The 14,987-nt window shown below is 40.3% G+C and overlaps 1 protein-coding gene across 1 annotated transcript in view; it reads right to left on the reverse strand.

Annotated features, from left to right (window-relative positions):
* Nucleotides 1-13,767, reverse strand: part of LOC120226911 (immunoglobulin lambda-like polypeptide 1) — a 27,662-nt gene extending 13,895 nt beyond the window's left edge. Inside the window, exons 1-2 of the mRNA XM_039225081.1 lie at nt 13,708-13,767; nt 13,258-13,318 (exon numbers count right to left, since the gene is read on the reverse strand). Of these exons, the coding sequence (XP_039081012.1) occupies nt 13,258-13,318; nt 13,708-13,767 (121 nt within the window). The remainder of the gene's footprint in view (nt 1-13,257; nt 13,319-13,707) is intronic.
* Nucleotides 13,768-14,987: the final 1,220 nt, after the last annotated feature.

Here is a 14,987-nt window from a genome sequence, read left to right on the forward strand (position 1 = left end):
ATCTGGCCATGTGTAGCAACATGGATGGACCTTGAGGGTGTTATGCTGAGTGAAATACGTCAGGCAGAGAAGGACAGCTACTATATATTTGCACGTATAAGAGGATTAGGAGGAACTTAACCGTAGAACAAGGGGGAGAAGAAGGGGGAAATGGTGGGGGAAAGGGAGAGAGGCAAACCATGAGAGACTCTTGAATGTTGACATAAACTGAGGACTGATGGATGTGGGGGAAGGGGGGATGGGCATGGAGGAGGGCGCTTGTGGGAATGAGCACTGGGTGTTATGTGGAAACTAATTTGACAATAAACTATTTGTATAAAATAAAAATAAAAAAATAGTCATGGTGAATTAAAAAATGCAAATAATGAGATACGTAATAAAGAGGAGGATAAAGGACCTGCACGGATTGAAGAGGCAGAAAAGAGAAGAAGTGATTTAGAAAACACTATTTAGAAAAAGAAGAAACTGAGAAAAAGAGAGATAAACTGACCCAGGTACATGAAAGAAGAGTTCTAGAGCTAAGTGATACAATCAAACGGAAAAATATCAGTATCATAGGAATTCCAGAAGTGGAAGCGAGAGGGAAAAGTGCTGAAGGAGTCCTGGAACAACTATAGCCGAGATCTTCCCCAACCAGGAGACGGTAGTAGAAGTTGAAATTCAAGAGGCACTGAGAACTCCCCTCAGACGTGACTTGAATCGATCATCTGCATGACATATCATAGTGAAATTGGCAAAATACAAGGACAAAGAGGAATTTTGAAAGCAGCTAGGGAGAAAAGGGCCCTAACATACAAAGGGAAACATATCAGAGTGGTGAAAGACCTATCTACTGAAACTTGGCAGGCCAGAAAGGAATGGCAGGAGATCTTCAATATGATGAACGGAAAAAATATGCAGCCAAGAATCCTCTATCCAGCAATCCTATCATTCAGAATAGAAAGAGAGATAAAAGTCTTTCCATATAAACATCCCTACAAGAAATCCAGAGAGAGACTCTCTGAGGGAAATGTTGCAAAAAATGAAAGATACCAGAGACACCACCACAAGTATGAATCCCACAAAGTACACAATGACTCAACCCACATATTTCAATAATAACACTAAATGTAAATGGGCTGAATGCTCCAATCAAAAGACGTAGGGTAGCAAAATGGATAAAAAAACAAAATCCATCTATTTGCTGTCTACAAGAAATGCAGTTTAGACTGGAAAATACCTTCAGATTAAATGTAAGGGGATGGAGAAATATATATCATGCTACTGGAAGCGAAAATAAAGCTGGAGTTGCTATACTTATGTCAGACAAACTGGACTTTAAATTAAAGGCAATAACAAGAGATGAAGAAGGATATTACATAATAATTACAGGGTCTATCCATCAGGAAGAACTAAGAATTATAAATGTCTACGCACCAAATATGGGAGCACATAAATACTTAAAACAATTAATGACATACAGAAACAAACTTATAGATAAGAATGTGCTAATAGTAGGGGATTTTAATACTCCACTTACAGCAATAGATACATCAACCAGACAGAAGTTCACTAAAGAAACAATAAAATTGAATGACACATTGGACCATATGGATCTGACAGATATATTCAGATCTCTACATCTGAGGCCATGGAATTCACTTTCTTCTCAGAGTCCATGGCACATTCTCCAAGAAGATCATATACTGGGACATAAAGCAGTCCTCAATAAATATAAAAGAATTGAGATTATACTATGCACACTTTTAGATAATAATGCTTTGAAACATGAAATCAATCACAGGAAGAAGTCTGGAAAACCTCCAAAAACATGGCGGTTAAAGAACACCCTGCAAAAGAATGAATGTGCCAATCAGGCAATTAGAGAAGAAAGTTAAAAATATATTGAAACAAATGAAAATGAAGATACAACAATCCAACCTCAATGGGATGCGGCAAAGGCAGTCCAAAGAGAAAAGTACACTGCACTCCAGGCCTATTTCAAGAAATTAGACAAAGTGCAAGTGCAAAATATAACAGCTCACCTAAAGGAACTAGAGGCAGAGAAACAAGAGAACCCCAACCCAGCAGAAGAAGAGAAATGGTAAAAATCAGAGCAGAAAGAAACAACACAGAGACCAAAGAAACAATTGAACAGATCAATGACCAAGAGTTGGTTTTTTGAAAAAATAAACAAAATAGACAAACCTCTCGCCAGGATTCTATAACAGAAAAGAGAGAGAACCCAAATAGACAAAATCATGAATGAAAATGGACTTAATACAACCAACCTTTCAAAAATACAAGCAATTATCAGGGAATACTATGAAAAATTATATGCCAACAAATTGGAAAACTTAGAAGAAATGGACAAATTCCTGAACACACACTCACTTCCAAAATTCACATGGGAAGTGATAGAAAATCTGAACAGACCCATAACTAGTGAGGAAATCGAATCAGTTATCTAAAATCTCCCAACAATAAGAGCCCTGGACCTGATGGCTTCCCAGGGGAATTCTACCAGACATTTAAAACAGACTTAATCCCAATTCTTCTCAAGCTATTCCAAAATATAGATATCGAAGGAAAACTTCCAGACACGTTTTATGAAGCCAGCATCACTCTGAATCCCAAGCCAGACAGAAATCTAGCAAAAAAAAGAGAACTACAGGCCAATATCCTTGATGAATACGGATGCAAAAATCCTCAACAATGTCCTTGCAAATCGAATCCAACAGCACATAGAAAGAATTATCCACCAAGATCAAGCGGGATTTATTCCTGTGTTGCAAGGCTGGTTCAATATTTGCGTATCAACCATTGTGATACGTCACATCAACAAAAGAAAAGGTAAAAACGATCTGATCCTATCGATAGATGCAGAAAAAGCATTTGACAAAATACAGCATCCTTGCTTATTAAAGACTCTCGAGAAGTCGGGATAGAAGGACTTACTTAAACATCATAAAAGTCATCTATGACAAGCCCTCGGCTAACCTCATTCTCAACGGGGAAAAACTGAGAGCCTTCCCCCTGAGATCAGGAACATGACAGGGATGACCAGTCTCACCACTGTTGTTTAACATAGTGCTAGAAGTCCTAGCATCAACCATCAGACAACAAAAGGAAATCAAAGGCATCAGAATTGGCAAAGATGAAGTCAAACTTCAATTTTCACAGACGACATGTAGCTCTACATAGAAAACCCGACAGACTCCGCCAGAAGCCTACAGGAACTGATCCAAGAATTCAGCCAAGTTACAGGGTACAAAATCAACTTGCAGAGATTGGTTGCTTTCTTATACACCAAAAATGAAGCAACAGAAAGAGAAATGAAGAAACTAATCCCATTCATAACTGCACAAAAAACCATAAGGTACCTAGGAATAAACCTAACCAAAGATATAAGATCTGTATGATGAAAACTATAGAAAACTTATGAAGGAAATTGAAGAAGACACAAAGTAATGGGAAAACATTTCATGCTCATGACTGGAAGAATAAATATGGTTAAAATGTCATTACTACCCAAAGCAATCTACACATTCAATTCAATTCCAATCAAAATTGCACCAGCATCCTTCTCAAAGCTAGAACAAACTATCCTAAAATTTGTATGGAACCACAAAAGACCCCGAATAGCCAAAGTAATCCTGAAAAATAAAACCAAAATGGTAGGTATCACCATCCCAGATTTAGCCGCTACTACAAAGCTGTCATCATCAAGACAGTATGGTATTGGCACAAAAACAGACACATAGATCAATGGAATAGAATTGAAAACTCAGAGCTGGACCCAAAAGTATACATCCAACTAATCTTTGACAAAGCAGGAAAGAATATCCAATGGAAATAAGACAGCCACTTTAACAGATGGTGCTGGGAGAACTGGACAGCAACATGCAGTAGAATGAAACTAGATCACTTTCTCACACCATACACAAAAATAAACTCAAAATGGATAAAGGACCTGAACGTGAGACAGGAAACTATCAACACCCTAGAGGAGAAAGCAGGAAAAAACCACCTTTATCTCCATCCCAGCAACTTCTTACTTGAAAAATCCCCAAAACAAGGGAATCAAGAGCAAAAATAAACTATTGGGACCTCATCAAGATTAAAAACTTCTGCATGGCAAAGGAAACAATCCACAAAACTAATAGGCAACCAACAGAATGGGAAATGGAGTTGCAAATGACATATCAGATAAAGTGTTAATATCCAAAATCTATAAGGAACTCGCAAAACTCCACACCCGAAAAACAAACAACCCAGTGAAGAAATGGGCAGATGTTATGAACAGACACTTCTCCAAAGAGGACATCCAGATGGCCAACAGACACATGAAACAATGCTCAGCTTCCCTCCTCATCAGGGAAATACAAATCAAAACCACACTGAGATACCACCTCACGCCAGTCAGAGTGGCTACAATGAGCAAATCAGAGGACACTAGATGCTGGTGAAGATGTGGAGAAACGGACACCCTCTTGCACTGTTGCTGGGAATGTAAACGGGTGCAGCCCCTCTGGAAAACAGTGTGGAGGTTCCTCATAATTTAACAATAGAACTCCCCTATGACCCAGAAGTAGCACCTCTAGGAATTTACCCAAGGGATACAGAAATGCTGAGGCATAGGAGCACATGTACCCCAATGTTCATAGCAGCACTCTCCACAATAGCTAAAACATGGAAAGAGCCTAAGTGTCCATCAACGGACGAATGGATCAAGAAGATGTGGTTTATCTATACCATGGAATACTACATGGCAATGAGAAACAATGAAATCTGGCCATGTGTAGCAACATGGATGGACCTTGAGGGTGTTATGCTGAGNAAGAAGGGGAGAAATGGTAGGGGAAAGGAGAGTGGCAAACCATGAGAGCCTCTTCGATGCTGAGTACAAACTGAGGACTGAAGGGTGTGGGTGGAGAGGGGGAAGATGGGCATCGAAGAGGGCACTTGTGGGGATGAGCACTGGGTGTTATATGGAAACCAACTTGACAATAAACTATTTGTGTGTGTGTATATATATATATACATACAGTGAAATGTCATTACTACCCAATGCAATCTACACATTCAGTGGAATCCCAATCAAAATTGCACCAGCATACTTCTCAAAACTAGAACAAACTCTCCTAAAATTTGTATGGAACCACAAAAGGTCCTAAGTAGCTAAAAAATACTGAGGAAGAAAACCAAAATGGGAGGTATCACCATCCCAGACTTTAGCCTCTACTGCAAAGCTGTCATCATCAAGACAGTATGGTATTGGCACAAAAACAGACACATAGACCATTGGAATAGAATTGAGAACTCAGAATTCGATAAAAAATATACAGCCAACTAATAGTTAACAAAGCCGGAAAAGGTATCCAATGAAAAAAAGAAAGCCTCTTTAACAGATGGTGCTGGGAGAACTGGACAGCAAAATGCAGAAGAATGAAACTAGATCACTTTCTCACACCATACAGAAAAATAAACTCAAAATGGATTAAAGACCTGAACGTGAGACAGGAATCCATCAAAACCCTAGAGGAGAAAGCAGGAAGCAAACTCCTTGACCTCCATCGCAGCAATTTCTTATTTGACACATCCCGAAAAGCAAAACAGTCAAGAGCAACATTGAACTATTGGGACCTCATCATGATTCAAAACTTCTGCAAGGCAAAGGAGACATTCCATAAAACGAATAGGAAACTGCTGTAATGGGAAAAGATAGTTGCAAATGACATATCAGATAAAGGGTGCAGCTCCTCTGGAAAACAGTGTGGAGGTTCCTCAAAAAATTAACAGTAGAACTCCCCTATGACCTAGCAATAGCACTGCTAGCAATTTACCCAAGGGATATAGGAGTCCATCAGCACATTTACTCCAATGTTCATTGCAGCACTCTCAACAATAGCCAAAACATGGAAAGAGCCTAAGTGTCCATCAGCTGATGAATGGATCAAGAAGATGTGGTTTATCTGTATGATGGAATACTACATGGCAATGAGAAAGAATGAAATCTGGCCATGTGTAGCAACATGGGTGGAACTTGAGGGTGTTATGCTGAGTGAAATAAGTCAGGCAGAGAAGGACAGCTACTATATGTTTGCACGTATAGGAGGAGTTGGAGGAACTTACTGGAGGACCGTGGGGAGAGAAGAAGGGGGAAATGGTGGGGGAAAGGGAGAGAGGCAAACCATGAGAGACTCTTGAATGCTGAGAACAAACTGAGGACTGATAGGTATGGGTGGGTAGGGTGGAGATGGGCATGGAGGAAGATACTTGTGTTATATGGAAACCAACTTGACAATAAACTATTTGTAAAAAAAATTAAAAATAAATTAAAGGAAAAAACACCCAGGACAATCAGCTGAAGATCGATTAGAACACAGGATAGAAACAAAATGAATATGAGAGCAACACGCAGAAACAGCAATTGTCCCTTCTATATAAACAGTAGCCATTCATGATATGAAATTTAGTAAAGATCTACAACTTCCTCAAATAGTATATTTAAAAATCTAAGAATAAACAACACAAAATGTGCGAGAATTGCATTAATAAAATAGGACACAACTTGACTAGCAGTGATGGTAGAAAAGCAAATGAATGGTAATGTATGTTCCTAGATAAAAATGCTGAGCATGGTAAAGATGTTAATTATCCCCAAGTTAATCCATAGATGGCATGAAATTACAAGCACAATGCAAAAATCAGGCTTTTCAAAAATTAGTGAACTTCTTCTAATATCCAACAGTATAATGATGGAGAAGAGACACAATATTTTGAAGAAGAATAAGGACGGATTTTTTCTTCCTTACTAGATATCAAAACATACTCTAATGCTAAAATAAGTAAAACAGGGCAGAATAGATTTGTAAATGAACAGAATTGTGGAGAGAATGTGACAGATTAGTAATCTAGTATTTGATAACAATTGCATTTGGAAAATAGATAAGGTTATATTCCTACTTACACAAAAATAAACTCCAGATGAAGTAAAAACAAACACGAAAACAATGAAAGTACCAGAACAGGATAGAAAAATGATCTTATAACAGTGAACTTAAAGATGCTTCTCTTACGTATCCCACAGATCACAGAAACCATAAAGAAAAAAATTAAACCAATCTGACACATAAAAAAATTAAAAACGGCTTTATGGTGAAGACTCCATCAATAAAAGACACAAAACACACACCTGGTACATTATTTACAACCTATATACTTAACAAGGGGTTAATATCCCAAATATATGAGGGATTTCTATAAATCCATAAGAAAATACAACCAACCGAAGGGAAGGGGGATGATGGGCATGGAGGAGGGTACTCATGAGGGTGAGCACTGGGTGTTATATTGAAACCAACTTGACAATAAACAATAAAAAAAAAAAAAGAAAAGAAAATACATCTAACCGAATGGAGATACAAGTAAAATTACAACTGGTAAATTCACAGTAGGAATAAAATCAGTCAATAAAAAAATGAAGGAGAAATAAGTTTCACCAAGTCAAATAAGCAATTAAACAACAAACATATGCTCACTTATACTCGTCAGATGGGAAAATTAAAAAAAATCAATGATATCACATTATTGGCAAGGATATAGAAGAAACGGCACTGTTATTCACTGCAGTGAATATAAGCTGGAATAGCCTTTCAGAAGGACATTTAGGCATTACCTAAGAACATTCCAAAATCACATTCTCTTTGATCGAGCAATTCCCACTTTGAGTCAGTTATCCACAGTAGATACTTAAGTTCACTTTATACAAGCACAAGTAACACATGCACACCTACATGAGGATTTCCATTGCAGCGTTACTTATAATTATATTTTTAAATGGAAACTACCTAAATGTCCATTAATAAGGGAATAATTAAATACAATCTGGTTCACCCAAACTTTGAAGTCTTACAAAGCCATTACAAGATCACGGATCAAGAAACATTCAGATTGACATAGAAAATTTCAGTAGCAGATTGTTTAAAAAAGTTTATTGCAGGTGCACCTGGGTGGCTCGGTCGGTTAAGCATCCATCTTTGGCTCAGGTCATGACCTCACGGTTCGTGGGTTCGAGCCCCACATTATGCACTGTGCTGATAGCTAGCTCAGAGCCGGGAGCATTGCTTCAGGTTCTGTGTCTCCCTCTCTCTCTGAACCTCCCTTGCACATGTTATCTCTCTCAGAAATCCAAAGGCACAGAGAATCCCCCTAAGATGTAAATTAAATCGATCTTCTACAAGACATATTATAGAGAAACTGGCAAATATAAGGACAAAGAGAGAATTTTCTGACAGCAGCTAGGGAGAAAAGGGCCCTAACATACAGAGGGAAACCTATCAGAGTGGTGTTAGACCTATCTACTGAAACTTGGCAGGCAAGAAAGGAATGGCAGGAGAATTTCAATGTGATGAACAGAAAAAATATGCAGCCAAGAATCCTCTATCCAGCAAGCCTGTCATTCAAAATAGAAGGAGAGATAAAAGTCTTTCCAAATAAACAGAAATTGAAAGAATTTGTCACCATTAACCCAGCCCTACAACAAATCCTGAGGTGGATGCTCTGAGGGAAATGTTGCAAGGAATGCAAGAAACCAGAGACACCACCACAAGCATGAATCTCACAAAGAACTCGATGACTTTAAACCCATATTTTTCAATAATAACACTGAATGTAAATTGACTAAATGCCCCAATCAAAAGGCATAGGGTAGTAGAATGGATTGAAAAAAACAAAATCCATCTATATGCTGTCTACAAGAAACTCATTTTAGACTGGAAGATACCTTCAGATTAAAAGTAAGGGGCTGGAGAAATATATATCATGCTACTGGAAATCAAAAGAAAGCCGGAGAGGCTATACTTATATCTGACAAACTGGACTTTCAATTAAAGACAATAACAAGAGACGAAGAAGGGGATTACATAATAGTTACAGGGTCTATCCATCAGGAAGAACTAACAATCATAAATGTATGCACCGAATGTGGGAGCACCTAAATATATAAAACAATTAATCACAAACAGAAACAGGCTCATAGATAAGAATGTGCTAATAGCAGGGGACTTCAATACTCCACTTACAGCAATGGATAGGTCAACCANTTCAATACTCCACTTACAGCAATGGATAGGTCGACCAGATAGAAAATCAATAAAGAAATAACGGACTTGAAGGCACATTGGACCAGATGGACCTGACAGATATATTTAGAACTCTACATCCTGAGGCCAGGGAATTTACTTTCTTCTCAAGTGCGCATGGCACATTCTCCAAGATAGATCACATACTGGGACATAAAGCAGCCCTCAATAAATATAAAAAATTAAGATCATACTATGCACACTCTCAGATCATAATACTTTGAAACGTGAAATCAATCACAGGAAGAAGCCTGAAAAACTCCCAAAAACATGGAGGTTAAAGAACACCCTACTAAAGAATGAATGGGCCAATCAGGCAATTAGAGAAGAAATTTAAAAATATATGGAAACAAGGGGGAGAAGAAGGGGGGAAATGGTGGGGGAAAGGGAGAGAGGCAAACCATGAGAGACTCTTGAATGCTGACAAAAACTGAGGACTGATGGATGTTGGGGGGAGGGGGGATGGGCATAGAGGAGGACACTTATGGGGATGAGCACTGAGTGTTATGTGGAAACTAATTTGACAATAAACTATTTGTAAAAAATAATAATAATAATAATAATTATTATTATTATAAATTACTATATCCTGCAAGAATAAATAAATAAATAAATAAATATATGGAAACAAATGAAAATGAAAACACAACAACCCAAACTCTATGGGATGCGGCAAAGGCAGTCCTAAGAGGAAAGTACATTGCACTCCAGGCCTATTTCAAGAAATTAGAAAAAGTGCAAGTAAAAAATTTAACAGCTCACCCAAAGGAACTAGAGGCAGAGCAACAAGAATGCCCTAAACCCAGTAGACGAAGAGAAATAGTAAAAATCAGAGTAGAAATAAACAACATAGAGACCAAAGAAATAATTGAACAGATCAATGAAATCAAGAGTTGCTTTTTTTGAAAAAATAAACAAATTTGACGAACCTCTAGCCAGGCTTCTCGAGAAGAAAAGAGAGAGCACCCAAATAGACAAATCATAAATGAAAATGGGAGGATTACCACTAACCCCTCAGAAATATAAGCAATTATCAGGGAATACTATGAAAAATTATATGCCAACAAATTGGACAACATAGAAGAAATGGACAAATTCCTGAACATACTCTCACTACCAAAATTCACACGGGAAGAGATAGGAAATCTGAACAGACCCATAACTAGTGAAGAAATCGAATCAGTTTTCAAAAAACTCCCAACAAATAAGAGCCCTGGACCTGATGGCTTCCCTGGGGAATTCTACCAGACATTTAAAACAGAATTAATACCAATTCTTCTCAAGCTATTCCAAAATATAGAAGTCGAAGGAAAACTCCCGGAGTCTATTTATGAAGCCAGCATCACTCTGATTCCCAAGCCAGACAAAGATCCAGCAAAAAAAGAGAACGCCAGGCCAATATCCTTGATGAACACGGATGCAAAAATTCTCAACAAGATACTTGCAAATCAAATCCAGCAGCACATAAAAAGAATTATCTACCAAGATCAAGTGGGAATCATTCCTGGGTTATAGGGCTGGTTCAACATTCGCAAATCAATCAATGTGATACATCACACCAACAAAAGAAAAGATAAAAACCATATGATTCTGTTGATAATTGCAGAAAAAGCATTTGACAAAATACAGCATCCCTTCTTTCTTTTTTTAAAAAAAATTTTAATGTTTTATTTATTTCCGAGAGAGAGAGAGACAGAATGAGCAGGGGAGGGTCAGAGACAGAGGGAATAACAGACTCTGAAACAGGCTCCAGGCTCTGAATGGCAGTCAGCACAGAGCCCGACGCGGGGCTTGAACCCACTAACCGCGAGATCATGACCTAAGAGAAAGTTGGACGCTTAACCGACTAAGCCACCCAGGTGCCCCTACAGCATCCTTCTTAATAAAGACTCTAGAGAAAGTCAGGACAGAAGAAACCTACTAAAATCATAAAAGCAATCTATGAGATGCCTTCAGCTAACATCATCCTCAAAGGGGAAAAACTGAGAGCTTTCCCCCTGAGATCAGGAACACGACAGGGATGTCCACTCTCACCACTGTTGTTTACCATAGTGCTGGAAATGCTAGCATCAGCCATCAGACAACGAAATGAAATCAAAGGTATCAGCATTGACAAAGAAGTCAAACTTCACTTTTCGTAGACGACATGATACTCTCCATAGAAAACCCGACAGACTCCACCAGAAGCCTACAGGAACTGATCCAAGAATACAGCAAAGTTGCAGAGTACCACATCAACGTACAGAAATGGGTTGCATTTTTATACACCAATAATGAAGCAACAGAAGGAGAAATCAAGAAACTGATCCCATTCATAATTACACAAGAAACCATAAATACCTAGGAATAAACCTAACCAAGGATACAAGAGATCTGTAGGATGAAAACTATAGAAAACTTATGAAGGAAATTGAAGAAGACACAAAGAAATGGAAAAACATTCCATGCTCATGGATCGGAAGAATAAATATAGTTAAAATGTCATTACTACCCAAAGCAATCTACACATTCAATACAATTCCAATCAAAATTGCACCAGCATACTTCTCAAAGCTAGAACAAACTATCCTAAAATTTGTATGGAATCACAAAAGACCCCGAATAGTTAAAGTAATACTGAAGAATAAAACCAAAATGGGAGGTATCACCATCCCAGATTTAGCCTCTACTACAAAGCTGTCATCATCAAGACAGTATGGTATTGGCACAAAAACAGACACATAGACCAATGGACTAGAATATAGAACTCAGAATTGGACCCACAAATGTATGGCCAACTAATCTTTGACAAAGCAGGAAAGAGGATCCAATGGAAAAAAGACAGCCTCTTTAACAGATGGTGTTGGGAGAACTGGACAGCAACAGGCAGAAGAATGAAACTAGATCACTTTCTCACACCATACACCAAAATAAACTCAAAATGGATAAAGGACCTGAACGTGAGACAGGAAACCATCAAAACCCTAGAGGAGAAAGCAGGAAACAACCTCCTTGACCTCCACCGCAGCAACTTCTTACTTGACACATCCCCAAAGGCAAGGGAATCAAGAGCATAAATGAACTACTGTGACCTCATCCAGATAAAAAGCTTCTGTACGGCAAAGAAAACGATCCATAAAACTAATAGGCAACTGTTGGAATGGGAAAAGATAGCTGTAAGTGAAACACATACTTTAAAAACCTGCTTTCAGTTACATAGTTTTGGATGTTTGTGTAAGATTCCTTATGATGGATGTTCTATACTGTATTTGGGCACACGCTTTCTGCTGGATATTTAGATTATTTCCAGTTTTCTTCCACCACTAATCATGTTGAGCTACTCATTTTTCTTTGTAAACCTTTTGTTACGCCCCCCATGAATTTGTAGAAATGGAATTACACAATTTAAATAAATTTTAAAAATGACTTGTTGCATATTGTTAAAATGGCTGTACATTTTAGACTACTATAGACAGTCCCCGAGAGTGTCCATTCCTGTCTGGTCAACATCTGGTACAGTCACTTTAAATTCACTTGCTAATTTCATAGGTGATCTTGGTACCTGGTCCTCCCCATCCCCAAGACACAGGCTGTGGCCATTAGTCCTCCTGGGTCCTCTAATTTGTCTCACACCGGACTCCTATCTGTTTTCCAAACATGAACCCGACTTTGACCACCTGCTGCTTAAGTCCCTCAACAACTCCTCTGGACTTCAAGGTCAAGGTCGCAGCACATAAGACGCTGCATGCAGCACAGAGTGCCCTGATGTGCCTGGACACCTCTCTCTCTTCTCAGCCCAAGCTGCTCTGGGTGCCTGGAGTGACCATATCAAGCGTCAGTGCCCCTCCACCTGTCAGACCAGTTTGATTGTCTCCATCCCTGGACATGACCCATTGGTCCCACCCTCTCTGGGTCCCCAGGCCTGACTCCTGTAAATATTTATGGATGAGTTTCAGGGTGGACATCCTTGGTGGAGACTCAGTCAAGCCCTTGTTCCCCTCTTTAACTGCCTGACAGACCACCACTTCAGAATGTTGCACCATTTTGTTTCAACACAGTATATGCTGATAAGGTCACAAGGTTCAGTCTTCTGGCTTCTTACAGTGCTGAGATTGTGCCTATGTGCTGTGTGACCTTGTAAAGGTCACCTTACCTCTCTGGACCTCTATCTTCCTCTGCAAGACGAGGATAACATCAGGATCTGACTTGTGGGACTACAGGGAGAAAGGTTCTGCCCCTAAAATGATTAGTGCCTTCTGGGCACATCCTGCTTCTGCTTGCCTCTTTCTGCCTTACCCAGAGGACAAGGGTGAGGCAAGTGTGGCTCTAGTACAAAATTTAAGGGATGTCAAGAACTCAGTCATCAAGATACACAATATTTTAATACAATATTAAAAATGAAGAAACAATGCAAAAAATCCATGCAAGACAGATGTCAGCACTTTAAATACAGCCAATGTCTACACAAGCCCCTTCTCTCTGGCTGATTCTTCCTTCTCCCCCATCTTCCCCTCACAGCTGCTCTTCTCTTCAGATGTCCACTCCCAGCTCCCACCTCAGGGAACTCCACATCCTCCACTGCCATGATATTTTGGTTCCTTACCTTAGGCTCCTTCCTGCTGGGGCTCTGCTCAATGATGTTGCTCTGGGGACAGTGGGCCATGGGTGCCCAAGGCCAGGTTTACCAGCAGTAGGGGCCAGCACTGCCTAGGGCCAGGACTCTGTCCCTCCAGGAACCTCACAGCACACTTGGCCTGTCTTGGGCTTCATTTGCCCTCAGGGTGGAAGCTCAACTTGAACTCTCCCTGAGGAGAGGGGCAGCAGGTGCCTTGGGTCCCTCTTCTTGGCAGCAGCAGTCCCAGTGTGCCTGGCCCATATAGTCCTGTCCTCTGCCTGGGCCTTCTCTGGTCTCTGTTCTTGGTGCCCACCTCTCCCTAGGGCCCATGGCTGCTACCATGGGGATCTCCCTCAGAGTAACATCTGCCAGGTGCCCCACTGTGGTCAGATCCTGGGCTCCATCTCCTCCCACTGAAACCAACCCACAGTCCCCACCCCTGAGGCTCTGGGTGGGGCATACCTGGCCTGCCTTATTTCCCTATTCCTAAGGGTGCCCAGGTCTGTGGAGCATCTCCCTGGGGCTTGAAAGGACCACAGAAAGAAGTTGAGTGCCCAGTGGATCAGGAATTACCAAGGCCTGAGCTCTTTGGATTGGGACTGGGGCTAGGGCTCCTCTTCTGACCAGTCCCACGGGCTGAGTCCTTGCATACTCCACTTCCCTGGCAGGGTTGGTCAAGCCTGGTTCGTTTCTGACCGGTCATCTGAGCTTACTCAGCCTGGCAAGAGCTCTGCAGGGAGCGATTCTATATCCTTTACTCAAGGAGTAATATCAGGTTCATGAATGTTGAAACCTAGCCCTAGGTCACCTCTGGGCCTCAGTTTCCTCATCTCTAAAATGGACATAGTTCCTCTGTATCAGGCCAGTCGTGAAGATGGATGAGATCATGTGAATGCTAAGCCCCAGTATGTAGCAGGTGTTGAAAGAATACTCATTCCCATTCCACCATCCTCGGACTTTGGGTTTTACAACAACTGTTGGCATGTCCTGGGGGCATTTCCCTGTGTTACAAGTGAGAAAACTAAGGTCCAGAGAAGATGAATGCTGGGGCCAAGGGTGTTCTGGGAGTGGGGTACAGGATGAGCTGGAATCTAGGAGTGAGCTTGTTTCCTGCATTGCAGCCCTTTGTCCACCTGGAAGGCTCATGCTTTGGTTCCAAGGGAGCTGAAGTTTGGGTTCTGTTGGTTAGAGGTGCAGGAGGGACAGGATGCACAGATGCTTTGGGTTAGGGGCCATTGGAAAGCCCAGGAATATAATACGTAATGCAA

This window comes from Hyaena hyaena, unplaced genomic scaffold (genome assembly GCF_003009895.1).
Source record: "Hyaena hyaena isolate Hyena2069 unplaced genomic scaffold, ASM300989v1 scaffold_1930, whole genome shotgun sequence".
Taxonomy (NCBI): domain Eukaryota; kingdom Metazoa; phylum Chordata; class Mammalia; order Carnivora; family Hyaenidae; genus Hyaena; species Hyaena hyaena.